This window comes from Phaethon aethereus (genome assembly GCF_964289735.1).
Source record: "Phaethon aethereus genome assembly, chromosome: 2".
NCBI lineage: Eukaryota > Metazoa > Chordata > Aves > Phaethontiformes > Phaethontidae > Phaethon > Phaethon aethereus.
This window is the reverse complement of record NC_138582.1, coordinates 1,164,453-1,184,467: the sequence shown is the minus strand read 5'-3', so window position 1 is coordinate 1,184,467 and position 20,015 is coordinate 1,164,453. Positions and strand designations below refer to the sequence as shown.

Sequence of the window (20,015 nt, the reverse complement as noted above, 5' to 3'; positions counted from 1 at the left end):
GCAGAAGGTACTGGGCTGGAGGTCTTCAATTCTCAGCCTGGGTGTACTCATGGCACTGTTTGGCCTGGTTTGGGGAGGTGAGAACATCGAATCATTGAGTGGTTTGGGTTGAGAGTGTCTTTCAAAGATCATCTAGTCCAACACTCCTGCCTTGGGCAGGGACATCTTTCACTAGATCAAGTTACTCAAAGCCCCATCCAACCTGACCTTTAACACTTCCAGTGATGGGGCATCCTCTGGGAAACCTATTCCAGCATCTCACCACCAGCACTGGAAACATTTCTTCCTTATGTCTAGTCTAAATCTATGTTCTTGCAGTTTAAAACCGTTGCTCTATCTTTCTTATCAGCCCCCTTTCTATATTGAGAGGCTGCTATAAGGTCTCCCCGGAGCCTTCTCTGCTCCAGGCTGAGCCCCCCCAGCTCTCCCAGCCTGTCCTCCCAGCAGAGCTGTTCCAGCCCTCGGAGCGTTGCTGGGGCCTCCTCTGGCCCCGCTCCAGCAGGTCCATGTCTCTCCTGTGCCGAGGGCTCCAGAGCTGGACGCAGCACTGCAGGGGGGGTCTCCCCAGAGCGGGGCAGAGGGGCAGAATCCCCTCCCTCGCCCTGCTGGCCATGCGGCTTTGGGTGCAGCCCAGGACACGGTTGGCCTTTGGGCTGCAAGCACACGTTGCCAGCTCCTGTCCAGGTTTTCATCCCCCCTGACCCCCGAGTCCTTCTTGGCAGGGCTGCTCTCCATCCCTTCATCCCCCAGCCTGTGCTAATACTGGGGGTTGCCCCGACCTGGGTGCAGGACCCTGCACTTGGTGTTGTTGAACTTTATGAGCTTTGCATGAGCCCATTCCTTGAGCTTGTTGGCATTCTGTCCCTCAGGTGTGTCACCCGCTCCACTCAGCTTGGTGTCATCTGCAAACTTGCTGAGGGTGCGCTTGATCCCACTATGTCATTGATTAAGATATTTAATATTATTGGTTCCAGTATGGACACTTGGGGGGACACAAATCATTGCTGGTTTCCACTTGGACATTGAGCCACTGACTGTAACCCTTTGTATATGGCCATCCATTCCTGATCCATCTAATAGTCCACTCATCAAACCCACATCTCTCCAATTTAGCGGCAGGAACATTGTATGGGACCATATCAAAGGCCTTAGAGAAGTCTAGGTAGATGACTTCTTGTTCACCAATGCAGTCACTCCATCGTATAAGGCCACTGCCTTTGTGAGGCATGATTTGCCCGTGGTGAAGCCATGGTCTCTCATTGCCTCCCTGTTTCAACATGCCTTCCTTGAAGACAGGAGTACTAGCAGGAAGGGAGTAGCAATAATTTACAACAATTATACAATAATAATTTACAAAACTTTGCAAGTTCACTTGCAGCGAGTGCTGGCCTTTTTAATAAAATTCATGGAATTTAAGCCAGTTTTGTTAAAACTAGCATTTAGCAAAACAATGAAGGTCATCAGCATCCTGGCTTTGGGGTTGAACGTGCCGCTTCTCTGAAAGACAACCTGAAAACACAAAACTCAAAAGCCTTTAGGAGGACACATGGAGATGGGGAATGGGCGGGGGCTGGGGTCAGTAGCATCACGAGTGGTGGGGCTGGATTTGGCCCAGGCTTTCTGGCCAGATATGTCAGAGTGGTGTGGAGGACACAGAAGAGATGGAGACGCCCAAGAATGAAATCAGAAGGCTGCATAATTCGGGCAGATTGGCAGAATCACCATGGGGAGGACCTGGGCACAGAGCAGGGATAAAAGCAGGCAGAAGAAAGACAAGGAGCTACCAGGTGGCTTGGAAACCTTGAGGACCACTGCTTCCTTGCACCATGTAGGTGCCATGAGCCCCTTCCCTGGCTACACGGCGAAACGTAGAGATGGGCAGGCTCAAGCTCTGTCTCCAGCTTTTGTGCAGCTTTGCTAATTAATTAGGTGCCTTGAGAATGTGCCCAGGGAGGTCATGCTTTGGCGTGACCTGACAGCGCTGTAGGGCTGCAGCATCTCTCTTGGCTTGGTGCCGCTGGCATGTGCGGTGACGGCATCCCTGGGGATGGGGTCAAAGCCATAGGAACCGGAGGCTCAGCATCCAGCTGTTTTACCAGCGACGTTTTGCCCAGAAAAAGCCTTTCATCTTCAAAGCAGTTCACAAATCATCACTAATTGCATCTGTGCAGGTGCTGGGAGGCAAACAAAGCTTAATTAGGGCATGCAAAAGGCTCAGATCCTCTCCAGATAGACAAGCTTTGAGTTTCTAATCCCTTGATGTGCGGCACCCTGGGGCTGAGAGCGGGTCTGGGCTTCCATCCCGCCGCCTCGCTGCCGGAGCAAGACCCGTCTGCAGGACCATGGTGCAATGCTGGTGCCTGGCTGGGTTGCGAGGTGGAGATTTTTCAGCTGGTTGACTTCTTGCTTGTGGTTCTGGGATGCAGATAGCAGCTCCTTGTTCGTGCATGCATCTCCACAGAGGAGCAGGCATCGGTGCCCACATGCAACCCAAGCACTGAGCACCCCTGCTCAGCATCGAGTTGGGAAATCAAAGCCTCTCTCTGTGCTCAACCCCAGAGCATCATCCCGCCAGCTCCCCACTTCCCAAGGTCCCTTGGCATTCTCATAGCACCTGTGATAGTCCTCGCCTCCAGCTGCAGTCACTCTGCCCAGGCCCAGCAGGCTTTATTTGGGATCAGCCTGTCCCCAAAACTCCATCCCCATCCCTGTCCCCAGTGTCACACATCCCGGCACAGCACCAGTGAGCATAGAGCCAGTGTGGCATCAGCTCCATCCCTGCTGGCCCAGGGGCCCACAGCTGTCACCTACCCATGGAGGTGACCCTGTGCTGGGTGCAGTAGCCCCGCAGGACTGAAGGGACCAGAAAGAGCCAAACCTGCCATTGTGCTGCCCATGTTTATTCGGTCCCAGCCCTGCAGAGGTAGCATGTGGCATGGACACGAATTTACACCATCTCCCACCCCCAGCCAGGGTCTCCTGGGGATGTCAGGGTCCCCCTGCTCCTTGAAGGGGTTCGGTCTGGTCCCCATCGCCCCTCCTGCCCCATGGGGGATGGGACAGAGGGGCTCATCCCCAGCCAGGCCACTAGTCCTCAGCCATGTCGCATGCCCGGTTGGTGGCCGCCTCCACAGCGTTCATGACGGTGGCCCGCAGTGCTCCCTTCTCCAGCTGGTGTAGCCCGTGGATGGTGGTACCCCCGGGCGTGCAGACATCCCCCCGCAGCTTCGCTGGGTGCTCCCCCGTCTCCAGCATCATCTTCGCTGCACCCTATGGGAGACCAGGGTAGGTCAGAGAGAAGGGGACCTCCCAAACCGCCCCCTCTCTTTACCCAGGGATGGGACGGCAGCATCCTCCCATCACCCACGCCCTGCGGTGGGGGACAAGGTGCCAAAGCACCTGTCCCACGATCATGCCCTTCGCTGTCTTCTGGTGTCCTCATCTTCAGTTTCAAGAGGAGAAGCTGAGGCAGGAGGCCATTCAGCACATCCTCCCTCGCTCTGCCACCCTGTTGAGTGCTGCAGAGCCCACGGCAGCAATGGTGACCGGGTGCCTGAGCTGGGTGGGAGCTGTGGGGCAGGAGGGAGATGCCAGGTGTCCCTGAGCGACAGCAACGACTCACCAGCAGCGTCTGAGCTGCGATCCTGCTGGCTAAGCCACCCGGCATGCCCATCTTCACCGCTCCTTCGGCCAAGGCTTCGGCAAACAGGTAGACCTGGGAGAGAAGAGCATCAGGGGTGAGCGTGGCAAAAAGGGGGACCCCAAACCCCAACCTCGCATGGGTGGGATTTCTGCCGACATCCCACATCCCACCAGTGAGCTGGTGCCCGCCTAGCATGGGTGCTTACGTAGGCCACCCCACTGCCGCTGAGTCCGGTGTGGATGTTGATGTGGGATTCGGGGACCTCCTCACAGAGCCCACAGGAGGACAGCAGGCTCTTCAGCAAGGCGGCTTCCCCATCCCCGGCACTGCTGCCCCGGGCGAAGACCATCGCCCCTGCCTGTACCACGCACGGCAGGTTGGGCATGAGCCGCAGCACCTTGGTCCTGGCAGGGAGAAGCTGGGGAAAGATGGGGATGGGAGAGGGGTGCTAGCTCTGGGCAGCACCCAAGGGTGCCCTGAGACACCAGTGGGTATCACCCATTGGGGCTGGCAGAGAAGTATGGTCCATGGGGAAAGACCTGGAGATGCAACCTGGGTGGGGACAGAGCCACAGTGGTGTGTCCTTCTCCACAGGCCTGGGTACAAATGGGAGGAAAAGGAGGAGGAAGAGGAAGCTCACCCGCTGCAGTGTCTGGAGGGTGACACCGGCCGCCAGCGAGACAATGATGTGGTGGGGTCCCACGGCAGGACGGATCTCCTGCAGGACGGCCGGCAGGACGTGGGGTTTGGTGGCCAGGAAGACCAGGGTGCTCTCCTGCAGCACCTCCAGGTTGCAGTGCGTGGTCCGGCAGCCCAATTCCTGCCCACAGGCAGGGAGAGGTGTCACAGCCTGGCACTCCCCAACCCCAGCACTCCCACAGGCAAGGCACTTTCGCATGTGGGGACACGGCTTGGGGAGCACGCCCTGGCTGTGAAGCCACCAAAGCTCTGCCTGGATTTCACCCAGACGTAGGAAGGATGAGCCAAACCCCTGTGCGGGGAGAAAGGCTGCCCCAAAATCGTGGCAAGGGGCATCCCAACATGCCTCCCACCACCATGGCCACTGAGCAGGGTGGCTTGTCACACCACAGCCCCACTCACCCGCCAGGCATCCAGGTTTTTGTCCGAGGGAGCGCTGGCCAGGATGCTGCTGGCTGGCACCTTCCCTTGGGGAATACAGGGACCGGCGTGAGCAGCTGGGGTGGCCCCAGGGTGGTGGGGAGACCCCAGCACAGCCCAGGTACCCCAATCCCAGCTGGAACAAGGTTCTCTCCTCCAATCCGAGCCCCATCAGCGTGGGGGATGTAGAGCAAAGGGGACCGGATCCTGCCAGTCCAGCACGAGCACCCCATGGGTCAGCACAAGCACCCTGCGGGGACAGCTATGGGCACCCCATCATGCCACGGTGCAGTGACTAGGGAGGCGACCTCAAAAGCAGGGGCCGTCTCCCGGCTTCTGAGCATGGGCAGGGCTGTCTCCAGGCTGCACTATGGGGCAAGGACAACCGAGGACACTCGAGGGAGGAGGGACAGCTGTGGGGCAAGGACCCCGGCGGGGGGGGGGGGCAGGGCTGTCCCCATGTCCCCACACCGCTCTATGGGGCAGGGACCGCGGGGAGGGGGACAGGACAGGGATGACCCCATGTCCCCACACCGCTCTATGGGGCAGGGCCCCCCGGGCCGCCTCCCCCCTGCCTTCACCTGCCCGTACCTGCCCGCAGCAGCCCCCGGGCCAGGCCGCCCGCCATCCGCCCGGCGCCCACGAAGCCCACCCGCAGCTCCACCGCCTCCATCGCACCGCCCGCCGCGCGGACACGCCCCCTCCAGGCCACGCCCCCTCCACGCCCATTGGTCGCCTTCTGCCCGCCCCCGCCCTTCCATTGGCGGCGCCTGGCTATAACAGGCGGGACCTGGCAAAGGGGCAGGTGTCTGCGCAGGTGCGGGGGTGCTCCGTGGGGGCGGTGGCTGCGTCCGGGGTGGAGCCGAGCCCGTCCACGCGTGGCGAGGGGAACCCCTCCCACCGGGGAAAGCGCGCGCGGGGGGCGGGGCGGGGGCACGACGGTCCCCAGCCACTTCCCAGCGCCCCTGGGCCGTGGCCAAGGCCATTGCTACTCCGGGGTGTATTGCGGGGTGTCCCCACGCTGTGGGTCCCCTCAATGGAGGGGGCTCTCCCTGGATCTGGGAGGCTGCTCCTGCCCTCTGCCACCCCTTTTCTCCCCACAGGATCCTCCCCCATACCATGCTGTCCCAGAGCTGCTGGGCTCTGCTGCTCCTCTGTGCCACCGCTGGGTTTTTTGGGAGGCTGGGCCTTGGCAACCCCCTGGAGGAGCCGGGGACCCCCCCGGAGGTGGAGATCCCGCCACATGTCCCCTTTGAGATGACCACGGGTGATGACCAGTTCCAGGCTGAAGCCACATGTTGGGACCCGTTGCCCCTGGATTCCTGCCACCATCAGGTGTGACCATGGGGCTCCCCACCCCCCCGGCTGGGAAATGGGGGTGCCTGGGAGACCCCACCCTGGGCAGCTACTTTACCTGGTGTGGGGTGACCCATGTCCATGTGGGGTGACCCATGTCCATGTGGGATGTTTTTTTGGGTGGGTGAAAGGCCAAGTGCTGAGGTGGGCTCACACTTCTTTCACACCTAAACCCCACCCCTCTGTACCCTCACCCTGGCTGTGCTGGAAGCACCCATGGGTGCTGAGCCCTGCTGAGACTGGTGCTGCCGCCAGTTCGTGGCACGGCTCTGCGCCCACCTGAGTGAGGAGGAGGAGGCAGCGGTGGCCAAGCTGGGGGTGGACCTGTTCAACTGCCAGGCTAGTGCCCAGGGTCACCGAGCATACCCCTGCACCCCAGACATGGTAAGGTGCTGGGACAGGGTACCCCAAATCCTGTTTTCTCCAATTCCACCCCAAATCCTATAGTAACTCAATGCAATTCCCACCACCAAATCCCAAACTTCGTAGCCGCAGAGCCCAAGCGGCACCTAGCCACCTCTACTTAGCCTCTCATCCTCATTTTGGGGTAAAACCAGCCCTGTTTAGCCCATTTCCCTCGTGGCAGATGGGGTTTTCCACTCCTGACCCCCTTCCCACCCCCAGCCTTGCTAACTTCCAAAGGCTTTTCCGTAGTCTCTTTCCCCAGTGCCGTGGGATGGAGGTTAAACACTGGGAGCTCATTTTGGGATGCTGAGGGGGTGTCTGTGGTGAGAGCCGGCATCCACCTGGTACATGGTGGGCATCACCGTGGGGAGCTGTGGGGCCAACTTCCCATTACCACTTCCCACATTGCTCGCACCAGGAGGGGCAAGAGGAGCTGCGGGAGCAGCCGGACAGCTGGCTGCGGCTGAAACTGGAGACCCTCACTGCCAGCGGGCAACACCGGGTGGCCCAGCTCGCGGAGGACATCACCCAGCAGATGGGTAAGAGCCAGTGGCTGGGATGCTGCTACATCCCCGTGTCCCACCTTGCGGACCAACCCAGCCTCTTGTGCCTCCCCACAGGGAACGTCAGCAGCCTTGGGGCTGCGGGGCTCTGGGAAGGGCACCGGATTATCCCATCCAACATCCACCACAGGCAGGCAAGAGCTCGGGCTGTCTGTTCCCAACTAGGTGGGAACATGGAAAACCCCATTCTCAGCTCTTTTCGCACCAGGACACTCCTGGGTGCAGCTTCTAGGTCATCCCAACACCGTATCCCTCTCTTCCGTGTGCAGAAAGCAACCTGGCCCTTCTCCTGGCCCAGCAGCGCCAGATGGAGAAGGCGATGGAGAAGCTGCGACGGGTGAACCGGAGGCTGAGGCTGATGCTGGTAACCATGGAGGGTGCACAGAGCCGGCTGGAGAACCTCCTGCAGCACCTCCAAACTGTCCTCGATGCAGCCAGTGAGCTAGGGATGGGTACTGGAGGGTGGGTGGGTGATGGTGATGGGTGAACGAACGGATGCTGATGCCAGGTTCTTTGCTCCCCATCCTGCAGGGCTGAGCCCGAACACCATCTCCACCTGCGTCCTACACAGGTCCTACTTTGTGCTGCTGGTCACGCTACTGGTGCCCACACCGCCCCGCACCATCCTCCTCCTCCTCTCTTCTAGCGCTCTCAGCGAGCTCCTCGGCATCCCAGCACTCTCCACTCTCCTGGCCCTCGCTCTGGCAGGTGGGGACAGATGTGGGGGGACTTTGTTGGGGACACACCACCCTGGGGGTGCTATGGGGGTGGGCTGGGGGTGCTCTGCCCTCTCCCACCCTCTTACTTCCTCACAGGGTGGTGGCTGGTGGTGGCCGCCCGCCGTGGTGCTGGTGGGGCCTGTCCAGTGCTTCTCCGGGATAAGCTCCATCACCGGCTCACCTCCACCCCGGACAGGTAGGAGATGGTTGGGGAGGGACAGGCATGGCACCCTTGGGAGCTTCTAGGACACAGCCTGGGCACCCATCTGGGATGTCCCATCCCGCTGCCATCTGGCAGAGGTCCCCAAGGTGGGCTGCTGGTCCCCAGGATGGGGCAGGACACATTTTGATGGCTTGCCTGCAGCTTTTGGACACCTCATCCCAGCTCCCTGCCCTATTTCTGCCTGAGGGAGGCTGGAGACGGGGTTGCCATTATGATGGTGACGCAGAAGCCACCAAGGTGATGAGGTTCTGGTTTTCCTTCTTCCCATGTAGGGAGTGCGAAATGGAGCTGTTCAGGGAGGAGCTGGACGGGATGGAGATGAGCTGCCTGCAAGGTGAGAGCTGGCTGGGCAAGGGGATGTGGGAGAGATAACCATGAGGTGGGAGGTGTGGTGGCTGTGGGACAGGTCTGAAGCCCCAGCATGTCCCCATCCTGTGCTGGGGGAACATGCTGGGACATGTGTGTTACCCCAGAGTGTCCCCAAGCTATGCTAGGGCATATGCATCACCGCAGGGTGTCCCTATCCAACACCTGGGGACAGCAGCACTGGGAATGCCTCACCACCCATGCCATGTTCCTGCAGACCCCTCTTGCCTGGAGTGGGCCCCAGAGATGGCAGAGGACCTCCCCAACTTAGCAGGGTGCATCTCACCCATCCCCAGTGGCTTGAGGACAAAGCTGAGCTCGTGTGGGGTAAGCCTGAGCTGGGGGGAGGTGCTGGGTGGGATGTCCTCAGGTTGGGCCAGATCCTGCTCCTGGGGGCCAGCTGGGTCCCCCTGATGGTCAGGTCCTCTAGGGCTGGGGTGTCCTCATCGTGACTGCACTTTTGGGTGTTGGACACCCCTTTGGGAGTGGGGCCAGGGCTGGGGATGTGATGCACAGGGAAAAATTTTGGGTGGAGGAGGGGTGTCCTGCAAGGATGGCCAAGGCACCCATACTGTTATGACCCACATGTCCCCAGGGGACAAGGGACATCTTTTGCAGGACAGGAGGGTCAGTGGGGATGGAGGATGCCCTGTCTAAACCCCTTCTTCCCCAACCAGGCAATGCTGGAGCTGGCCATGGGCACTGGGAAGCGCTGGGAGCCCAAACCTGGCAGCCCAAGTCGGTCTCTGGCTGGCAACATGTGAGTACCAACCACAGAGGACATCCCTTCTCCAGGGGCTGGTGTCACCTCAGGGTGCAGCTAGTGACCTGACAGTGGTGGGGACAGTCCCACTGGGGGCTTCCTGGGGTGCTGATGGGTCTCTCATCTATAGGACCTCACTGTTGCCACGGTCCCCATGCCAGGGGCTTACCAGAGCCGGGCAGCGATGTCGAAAGAAAGCCACTGCCGGGCAGGACTTCTGCCACATCCACACCACTGGTTAAACCTCATGCAGGGGCTTGGCCATGGACTTGTCCCCCTATGGTTGACCCTCTACGCCCTGCCCCCCCGCCCCTGAGGGGTTTTAAACCCTTTTTGGCTCTTCTAGATACTGGTGGAGAACACATGATGGTGCTCAGGACCCAACATGGGTATGGGACTGTGCTGCAGGGCAGATGCTCCTTATCCCACTGGTTTTATGCTATTTGCATATATTTTAATAAATGTCATATTTACAGCTGGAGCCTTCCCTGTTCTGGTGTCCCTGTCCCCCCCCCCCCATCCTGATGCTGGGGCAGGGCTGGCTTTGCCAGGGGGAGCGCTTTGGGACCATTCCCACGTGCCAAAAGCAACAGCAAATGCCAAGCTGCCATTCCTGCACTGGAGAAACAACCCTGATCACCTCCCCTTTATTACAGCCTTAATTACAGGTAATTAGCAGTGTAGCCTATTACAGCTCAGCAGGAGCTGCCAGCCTCCCACATATGGCCAAGGCAATGGTGGTGGCTCCAGCTGGTGGCTACCACCTTGTCTGGGGTCCCAGAGCCTTCAGGGTGTCCCAACCTTCCTTCCCCTGCCTGCCCTGGGCATCCCACACTGCTTCCAGCAGTGGGCAGGAATGTGGGGGTTATTCCCTGGGCTCTGGCCCCCTTGTACTTTGGAAATGTCACTGTGTGTCGTCCCCCCCCAACCCCATCCTCTGCCCCAGCAAAGGACAACCCTGAGATGAAGAGGATGATGCCGGTCCCGGGTGACGCCAGTCCCAGTACCACCTTGGCCCATCACTTTCTGGCATTGGCATAGTTGGCGTTGAACCAGGAGCAGGTCTCCTTCACGGCTGGGGAGGGAGAAGATGGGATGGGTTTTGGGATAGAGAATGCAGTTTGTTCATAGAATCATTGAATGGTTTGGGTTGGAAGGGACCTTCAAAGGCCATCTAGTCCAACCCCCCTGCAGTGAGCAGGGACATCTTCAACCAGAGCAGGTTGCTCAGAGCCCCGTCCAACCTGAGCTGGGATGTTCCCAGGGATGGGGCATCTACCACCTCTGGGCAACCTGGGCCAGGGTTTCACCACCCTTATTGTCAAAAACTTCTTCCTTAGATCTAGTCCAAATCTGCCCTCTTTCAGTTTAAAACCGTTACCCCTCGTCTTATTGCAACAGGCCCTAATAAAACGTCTGTCCCCATCCGTCTTATAAGCTCCTTTTAAGTATTGAAAAGATGGACCACCTGATGCCACCAAGGTTAATTGCAGTGGGTAGGACCTCTGTTTTGTGAAGCCCCCGATCTCACCTTGCCTGAAGGGTGTGAACTGGAAGCTGGGGAGGTAACGCCGTAGCTTGGCATTGCTGGCCGTCTTCTTGAACTGCCCGTCTGCTTTGGTGGTGTCGAACTGGGGCAGGAGCGATTAAGGGAAACCAAAGGGGGAAAACCAGGTCTTGCTCTGCCCCACCATGTCCTGGCTGGGGCAGCTGGAGCAATGCCTGAGGCGCTGGGGCAGGAGGGTTGTTTTGGGGTGCTTCTCTGGACCACAGTATCTTCCCTGGAGCCCTACGGCTGCTGGTGGAAAGTGGGATGCCCGCCATTCCACAGCAGCCCTGCAAGTGAGGGGGGCTGGCCTGTAGTGAAGGATACAATAAGCTCTCCCCTGAAGTCCATGGCCTCCACAATTGCCTCTGCTGCCTCCCTGATGGAGACTTCATCTTCTTCTCCCACTGTGGAGAAGGGCACAATTGTGGACATTCCTCCACGTTCTTGGAGAGGGGTGGGAGCCCCGTGTTGTAGAGGGGAAGATGGGCCTTACCTGACAAAATGATGGGCTCCACCTCATCGTATTCCCGCAGGACCCAAAGGAAAAGCCTAGCCAGGTCCTGTGGAGGGGCAGATGGCTCTTGGGGGGTGGCTGCTGTCCCCCAGCCCTCCCATCACAAGGTGATCCAACCCTGAGGATGGCCAACCCTGCCCAGGATAACTCAGGCAGTGTCAGATCCTGCTGAGGTCCAGGCACCAGCCCCCCCAGCCTTATACCCTGCCCTCCCCAAGCTGTGGGAAGAGAGTGCTTCCCCAGGCCATGCATACCAGGGAGTAAATGAACTGTCTCCTGGGCTTGCCCGTGCCCCAGATGGTCAGAGCAGAGCTGGTCTCTGCAGGAGGAAGGAGAGCATGTCCATGAGCATCGGAGCCTCCTCTACTCACCCTGGCTACCCCGCAGAGCAGCTCGTGGAGCAGGCAAGGTGCAAAAAATAAACCCAAACCACCACAACCCTGCCCAAAAAAGCTGTAAGTCCTGCTGCACTCACGTTTGGCCAGGTAGACCTTATGGATGAGCCCTGGCAAGACATGGCCATCCTCGATGTTGAAGTTGTCGTGTGGCCCAAAGACGTTGGTAGGGATGACGGCGGTGAAGAGGCAGCCATGCTGCTCAAAGTAGCCCCTGGGTGAGAGCAGGAGAGGTGCAGGTGGGTTGTCAACCAGTCACCGTCACCCACCCCTCCAGCACAGAGCTGTCCCCAGAAGACCCCAGCCAGCAGTATCTCCCATCTGCTGAGCCCAGGTATCTCCCTAGATCCATTTAATTCCTGGGGGCCCCAAGGGATTCCCCTTGTTCTGGTAACTGAAGGGTGTTCACAGCCCGTAAGGGCTCTCCTGTGTTCCCCTCCACACCTATTCTGGATGTCGATCATCCTCTTGGCATAGGAGTAGCCGAAGTTGGAGCTATGAGGTGGCCCATTGTGAATCTGGGGACAAGAAAGCAGAGAGTTAAGCAGTGCAGGGATCCTCCTTGGGCTGTGCATGGGGACGGAGATGCTTACCATGCTCTCGTCGATGGGGTATGTCGTCTTGTCTGGAAAGATGCAGGTGGAGAGGCAGGAGACCACCTTCTGCACCCCCATCTGATATGCTGAGTGCAGGACATTGTCGTTGATATGGATGTTTCTCCTCTGGGTATGGAGAGATTTGTCATATCTGTGGGGTGTGGACCCCCAAAACTACATCCTATGGGTAATATCTCCAGAAACCAGAAAAGGTCTGTTTTGGTCCTGGGAGCAGAGCAAGCCACGTCCCCATGCCACAGCTCAGGGAGGGTAGGGGGTGGCAGCATCCATAGGGACCATGATACCACCCATTCCCCAGGTGCTCACCCAAAAGTCCAGGTTGTAGCGGATATTTTTGAAAAGGCCCCCAACCATGGCGGCCAGGTGGATGACATGGGTGGGTTTGTGCTGCTCAAACAAGGCTTTGGTCTCTGTGGCATTCCTGGGATGGAAAATTTTGGGTTCAGTGATGTCGAGGGAGCAGACCAGGGAGTTTTCCAAACAAAAACCCACAGGGTCAACTCACGTCAAGTCAGCATCTCTGGAGGACACAAAGATCCACTCCTCATCCTGCCGTCCCTCTCCATCAGCCACCACCTTCTCGATGGCTCTCCCCACCAAGCCGGTGCCACCCGTCACCAAGATGCGCTTGGGCACCAGCCCCGCCGCCTCCGTCATGGCCAAAAGCCTGCAGGGAGTTGAGGGCCTAAGCTGGGGTCACCTCAGGGTGCACCCTGCTATGGACCATCCAGCTCACCCCCACCCTGGCATGGGTGCCCACAAGCATCAGTCACACGCCAGGCCAGCAGGATTATTTGGGGGGGGCTTTTACCTGCTTCTGCCGGCAAAAGCAAAAAGGAAAAGGGGAAGCAGTGTGTTTGGTGATGACGCGGCTGGGCCGGCAGAAATTCATCAGCCGTAGTTGCTAATTAATGAAACTGGCTGGTGGCCCATGGGCTCCCTGTGCACAGGCAGCACCTGGGCTGGGGCCAGACCTTGCCACGCGGCGCTGCCCGGCCTGTGGAAACTGAGGCTCACCCCGCACCCCGTGCCTGCCTCGAGTCTTAGGTCTGCACCCCAAATCTCCCCCTGCACCCCAGGTCTGCACTCCAAAGCCCAGGTCTGTGCCCCACGCCTCCTCTGCACCCCAAATGCCAGGTCTGTACTCCTCTGCATCCAGAGTCTGCACCCCACATATCCCCTGCACTCCGAATGCCAGGTCCACACCCAGGTCTGCACCCCACACCTCCTCCTGCACCCCAAATCCCAGGCCTGCACCCCACACCTTGCTCGCACCCCAAATCCCAGGCCTGACTCCCACGCCTCCCCTGCACCCCGAGTCCCAGGTCTGTACCTCATTCCTCCCCCCACCCCAAATCCCACGCCTGACCCCCATCCACCCACAGCCCCCCCTCGCGCAGCAGCGCCCCTATTCCACCCCAGAGGCTCCCATCACGACCCCCCGTCCCGATCCTTCATACCCTCCCGGAGCTCTCCCCTCCGTACTGTTCCCCTCGCTCTGTGGACACCCTCACTTCTCCCCCCCCCGCCCCGGGAGCACCCTCGCGTGGGCGGCAGGCTGCCCCCGCAAAACGTCCCCTGATGGGGCTAGGGGTCCCGTCTCACCCTGGCACGGGGTTCGGCTGGTCTCGGCGAAGCTCGGGTGGGTTCGGCAAGGCTCGGCTGAGTTCGTCTAGGCGCTGCCCGGCCCTCGGCTAGGTTCGGCTCGGCCCGGCGGGGCTCGGCCTGGCTCGGCCCGGGGCACGGCCTGGCTCGGCCGCGCTTCCTGCCTCCCCGCCGCCGTCACCGTGCGCCGCCGCTCGGCTCCTCGGGAAATGGAGTCCACGCCCGGGGTCACCGGGACCTGCCGCAGCACCGGGAGACACCGGCACCGCCAGCCATCACTTGTAGGGGGCTGCTGGTGCAAGGCAGGCGTTTGCACACAGCAGGCAGCGAGGCAGGGACGGGGGGCACAGGTCCCCTCCCCTCCTCCCAAACACAAAGGCTCGTCAGAAGGGTTTTCGATGAGAAAAGGCTTAATCATCTTTAATACACTTAAACTGAGATTAAAAATGAGCAAGGCTTGACGGTGGGCGGGGGGGGGGTTCGTTTCAAAGACGCCCCCTCCAGCTGGCTTTTCCTTCGGGATTTCTGTTAGGTAAAGGCAGGGTCCTGCACTGCTCTAAATGAAAATGTTGAAAAGTGGGATTAAGGGAGACCCTGCCAGGAATTCCCACTTTTCCCACAAAAGAGCTATGGCCTGCATGTTGTGGAGTAGTAGGATATTACAGCTTTTTCAGCCCTTTTCTCCCTTCTCCTTTCTACTGGGTGAGATCTGGAAACAGAACATGCCCTTTCCCGTTGCGAGTCTGAGGAAAAGCAGAGTCCTTGGGGACCCCCATCCTGCGTGGGGTGTCATTTTTTCCCCCTGCACATGAAAAGATGTCACCTTGTGCTCACGTGACTGGCCATGTCCCATGGAAGTGTGCAGCCCCTCTCCCACCTAGGTGAGTCCCATCATGTCCCCAGCCCTCCCAGGCCTTTCCCAACTCCAAAATCCCATGGGTGACTCAAGTCCTGGTGCTATTTTTCCCCTCTCCATGATACAGGATGCCCTGGCTGATTTCACGTGTGGAGCCAGGGATGAAGCACTGAAGCTCCTTTTCCATGCTGGCTAAACTGCCCTGCAAACAGCATCACCTCTGCCATCCTCTGCGAGACACCAAAGTTTGGCAAGAAGAAACCTCATGTTGATGTTTCCAGCATGTCCTACTCCACCTGCACTGGCTCAAGGCAGGGGCGTGAACCGTAACCACCCCACATCCAGCTGCATCCACTGCATGGTAAAGTTACAGAATAGAAGGGTTTGGGTTGGAAGAGACCTTTAAAGATCATCTAGTCCACCCCCCCTGCTATGGGCAGGGACATCTTCCACTAGATCAGGTTCCTCATAGCCCTGTCCAACCTGACCTTGAACATTTCCAACAATGGGGCATCCATTAGACGAGCCAAGGAAATGCAAAAGGCCGAGGAAGATTTTCCAGGTGCCAGTGGGAGGATAAGAGCTTCCTGCTGCATCCTGCAAACTTTGGAGACTAATTAGGGATAACCCCTGTTTCGGCCGAGTAATCACTGGCAAGTGGCGCAGCCAGAGCTGCTGTGGCAGCAGCTGAATAACCGCAGTGCTGGATTTAAATATGGTAATTCTGGAGCTAATTACCAAAGCAATGTTAGGGCATGAGGGAAGATCACAGAGGAGAGGTGTAAACTTGCAGTTGACCGCATGGGATGGAGCAGGACTCTCTTGTTACTGAAATATAACCCAGGCTTTTGATATTATCTAGCAAGGTCTTGTGAGTTAAGGATGAAAGACCGGAGGAGACCCATTAGGTCAACTGGGCAGGTCTTCTGCATGACACAAACCAGAGGACAGCCCAGGACCTTGCTGCAGGCAGGATAAAGCTTGGGTGGCTTGGTCAGATCTCATTGTCGTTGGAGAACCGCTGCTTCATCTCATGCGTTGTTTCCATAACGAAGCGTCCTTGTGGGTAACCTCTTTCTCTCAAACTGGTCCAGTTTCGGCTCCAGCCCCACTCTCTGCTTTCCCTTCCCCGTTCCTCCCAGGAAAGTGGGGCAGATGGGTATGAGCCACCCGGATGCAACACATTCCAGCGTGGAAGTCTGCTCGTAATGATGCTGCATGGCTGTGGCCAAGTTCCAGGAGCCCAGGTGAGACACACCAGCTCTAAGCATTCCTCTCCCACTTGGATTTCAGTTTTGGGGCTCTTTTTCATGCCTTTAGGTAGATGGGACACCATCAGTGAGCCCCTTTCCAGGTCATGTCCTGGAGGGCATGTGCCTCCCTCCATGCATGATTTCAGCTGACTAAAGTCCATTTTGTCCCAAGCAGCCCAGCTCCCACCACTTTCCATAGGGGTTGGGAGTTGCTCCCACCAACGTGCAGCCCCTTGGCAATGGGAGAGTTGTCCAAAAACACAGGACAGTCTTGCAGAGCCACAGAGGTGGAAGGCTGGGATGGGAATGGGAGCAATGGCCATGGCTTTTCCTAGACCCCCTTGCACTTGCTAATAATGGGAGGTTTCTTAGCATATGAAATATGAAGCAGGAGCCATTCAAATGGAAAATTTCTGACTTGGGGTGAGACAGGAATGAACTGGACCCCTTACAGACTCCTGGCTCATGGGATCGGAAGGAGCTGATGCACAGTAACATCCTTGCCATCGTCACTTTGCAGTTGGCCCTGCCAAGTCCAGTCCTCTTGAAGGAGGAAGACAAGGGAAAAGGCCACGTGTGGCTGCAAGTTGCGACTGCTCTATGGTGGGGCTTGGGGCTGCTCTGAGAGCCGGGTCCTGACTTGGGTGGCTGAGAGTCTCCTTGGGAGTCAGACACTGGGAGAAGTGCCACCCATTTCACCTGCAGCTTAGGAGGGTGCCCTCCAGCACATCCTTCCTGCTGCGTGCCTGGCTTTGGGTCTCCTAAGGTTGAAGTGCAGAGAGCTGGGCAGGGGGCAACCAAAGGAACCTGTCTTCCCCAGGGTGAATGGGAGAGAGGCATGTGCTGGTCCATCCACCCCCTGGGAAGAGGGCAGTGTGGCTATGAGCCTCTTCCCAGCGCTCCCTTGAACCCGTCTGAGCTGACTGTACCCAAAATGAGCAGCTCTGGAGCAAGTTTGGGCCGAGACATGCTCTGAAGCATGAGGCAGACATCCCGCCGGGCCTGGCTGCTCAGGCACGTCGCAGGGCTGCGGGGAGGCGAGATCCTGCACCCATTTCAGTCCAAGGGCTGATGTCAAGCTGGGTGAACTCCAAGGTGAACAGCTATTGCTCCTAAGAGCAGGTATTACTTCAGTTTATCCTCCATTGATTAGACATTAAGATGAACTGAAATAAGCCCCCCAAGTCCAATGAAGCGTGTCTGCAGGGGAGATGTGCTATTTACACTGAATCACTGGCTAAAAAGGCCAGAGAGATCAGAACCCATTACCTGACTCCTTGCCCAGCTCCAAGGCAGATGATGTTTGGTTTTGAATTAGGAAAGGGCTTTGTTCCTAGGCAAAAGCTTCGTCTTTGAAACGACGCTGACTCCAGCTGTGCACAGAGCTCTCCAGCACTCTGGACTCCAGCTGCTCTGGAGACATTCTCTTATTTTGCTTTTGATTAATATTTCAGTGCTGCCAATAGCCCTGGAGACTGCAAGCTCCTGTCTCAGGCCAGAGCTCACCTGTATTGCAGGAGCCTTTTATTTTTCAGTTACAGAGAGTGAAAAATAAAAACAACAAAGGAGAAGAGAGTGGCACTGGTGATCAGCAATTTGGGAGGACCAAAGATATTTGGTACCCAAAGATCTGGGTTTGAGTGCCCAAGTTGGGAGGCACAGAGGTATTAGGGTGGCACAAAGGAATGCACCCACCCTGCCAACTCCTTGGCCGTGCTGTCCCACAGGAGCCCTGTCTTCACAGCAGAGCAGGGTCACAAGGCCTGTTCTGCACCTCGTTCTCAGTGCCCCATGCTGTGCCTCAGGGACCCCACACTGAGCAGGATGGTGACCTCATACAGGGGGCTTTCATTGTGACCTCAGAGCAGAAGGATGGTGGCTTGGAGTCCCCTGCACAGGTGGTCCAGGGATGCAGCAGCAGGGAGGATGGTGGTCCGGAGACCCCCTGCATGGGTCACTGTGGGACCCTGCAGTGAAGAGGGGAAGGTGGCCTCGGGACTCCCCACCAAGGGATGAGTTGGGGACTCAATGGCAAGGTGAGACTATCGCCTGGGGACTTCCACATAGGTGGAATGGGAGCTGAGCTGCCAGGCAGGCCATGCAACAAGGGCCCACCCTTGGGTCACCTGAGAACCCCACATCAAGGTGCGTGGTGAGCTGGGCCCCTTCATGGGTTGCCCAGAGTCTTGGCAGCAAGTGGGGACAGGGACATGGGACCCTGTGTGGGTGTCCCCAGGGCCCCACTGTGAGGGAAGATGGTGTCATGGGGACTGCCAGGCGGTTGGGCTGGAGACCACAGCAAGATGGGGCCAAGAGCGGGGACCCCGCATGGGTGTCCCTGGCACCGTGCAGCATGGGCAAGAAGTGCAGGGTCTGGTGACATTTTTACGGATTGCAGCGTTTTGGGGGCTGTTATTTAATCAGGGCATTTTCCCTCCCTCTTCCCCTTCCAAGTCCCCCAGCTACTGTTATGTGAGGCATTTGGTTTGGGTTTCAGAAGCATTTCTACTCATTCATTCCCTTGTTCACCCCCTATGTCTTCCAGCAGTTGTTTTGGGGGGCGTTTGGTGAAGATTATCTATTTACTGTACAGTTACTGTTGATTTTGGGGTACTGACAGGCAACTTCTGGAAGCTTCCAGGGGTTTCTGCAGGAGCTGGCGCCTGTCAGCTGCCCCCTGATTGGCAGGCTGCTAGCCCCCCATGACTGGCAGGTTGTTAGCTGCCTCCTGATTGGCTGGTTGCTGAGGGCGCTGAGGGAGTGCCTGGCTGGGGTGAGGGAAGGCAGCGGCCGCAGGGCTGAGGCTGCTGAGCAGAGAGTTGGTGAAGCCTGAGAGAGACGCTGGGAAGTGAGACCGGCAGGCAGAGAAGGCTGGTGAGAGACTGCCTTTGGGCTCTTAATTTGGGGTGAGTGCCGAGGGGTGAGGCATAGTGTTTGTGGGGCCAGAGTGGGATTAGATGTAGCAGAGGGGAAACGGGAGGTGTGCATGCTGCACAGGCCAGTGCACCTGAGAACCTGGAGGTGAAGTTTGCATGCCAAAGGGTTGATGAAGCAGACTAGACTAGACGAGACTAGACTAGACTAGAACAGTCCAGCTGGAAGGGACCTACAGTGATCAACTAGTCCAACTGCTTCACCACTTCAGGGCTGAGCAAAAGTTAAAGCATGTTACTAAGGTCATTGTCCAAGTGCCTCTTAAACACTGACAGGCTTGGGACATCAACCACTTCCCTAGGAAGCTTGTTCCAGTGTTTGACCACCCTTGGTAAAGAAATGCTTCCCAGTGTCCAGTCTAAACTTCCCCTGGCGCAGCTTTGAACCATTTCCATGTGTCCTGTCACTGAGTCCCAGGGAGAAGAGATCAGCACCTCCCTCTCCACTTCCCCTCCTCAGGAAGCTATGAAGAGCAAAGAGGTCACCCCTCAACCTCCTTTTCTCCAGCCTAGACTAACTCAATGTCCTCAGCCACTACTCATAGGACATGCCTTCCAGCCCTTCCACCAGCTTTGCTGCCCTTCACTGGATGCTTTCAAGTACTTAACATCCTCAAATTGTGGGGCTCAGAACTGCAGACAATACTCATGGTGAGGCTGCACCAATGCTAAATACAGCGGGACAATCACCACTTTTGACCCTGTGGTTATACTGCGTTTGATGCACCCTGGGATGTGGTTTGCCTTCTTGGCTGCCAGGGCACACTGCTGGCTCCTATTGAGCCCACTGTTGACCAACACCCCCAGATCCCTTTCTGCAGGGCTGCTCTCCAGCCACTCCTCTCCCAATCTGTACTTGTGTCTGATGTTACTCTGTCCAAGGAGTACCTAGCAGGTGAGAGGCACACTGGACCAATGCAGAGTTGGGGCGCAGTCAGGTGGACTCACAGCTATCCCCCAGAAAGGGGAATTGTGTAACTGGACATACATGAGTCCATGGGTAAAGATGGTTTGAAGCATTACAGGGCCATGAAGATGCTGAACAGGCTGGAGATTCTTTCATATGAGGACAGGCTGAGAGACCTGGGATTGTTTAGCCAGCAGACAGGGATGTGCAGGGGGATGCCATAAGTGTG

General features: G+C 57.9%; 2 protein-coding genes across 2 annotated transcripts; both read right to left on the bottom strand.

Moving 5' to 3' along the window:
* Positions 1 to 3,087: 3,087 nt before the first annotated feature.
* On the bottom strand, positions 3,088 to 5,659 carry PYCR3 (pyrroline-5-carboxylate reductase 3; the record flags this gene model as incomplete). Its single annotated transcript, XM_082015181.1, has 6 exons — positions 5,354 to 5,659; positions 4,745 to 4,809; positions 4,284 to 4,463; positions 3,849 to 4,061; positions 3,623 to 3,715; positions 3,088 to 3,270 (listed from the first exon to the last, which is right to left on the bottom strand). Exons 1-6 carry the CDS (start codon positions 5,433 to 5,435, stop codon positions 3,088 to 3,090), a joined length of 816 nt encoding a protein of 271 aa, XP_081871307.1. The 5' UTR covers positions 5,436 to 5,659.
* Positions 5,660 to 10,176: 4,517 nt separating this feature from the next.
* Positions 10,177 to 12,889, bottom strand: GFUS (GDP-L-fucose synthase; the record flags this gene model as incomplete). Its single annotated transcript, XM_082014867.1, has 10 exons — positions 10,177 to 10,232; positions 10,689 to 10,788; positions 11,031 to 11,110; positions 11,200 to 11,266; positions 11,475 to 11,539; positions 11,696 to 11,829; positions 12,060 to 12,133; positions 12,209 to 12,337; positions 12,539 to 12,653; positions 12,738 to 12,889. The coding sequence occupies 10 exons, from the start codon at positions 12,887 to 12,889 to the stop codon at positions 10,177 to 10,179; spliced, it is 972 nt and encodes a 323-aa protein (XP_081870993.1).
* Positions 12,890 to 20,015: the final 7,126 nt, after the last annotated feature.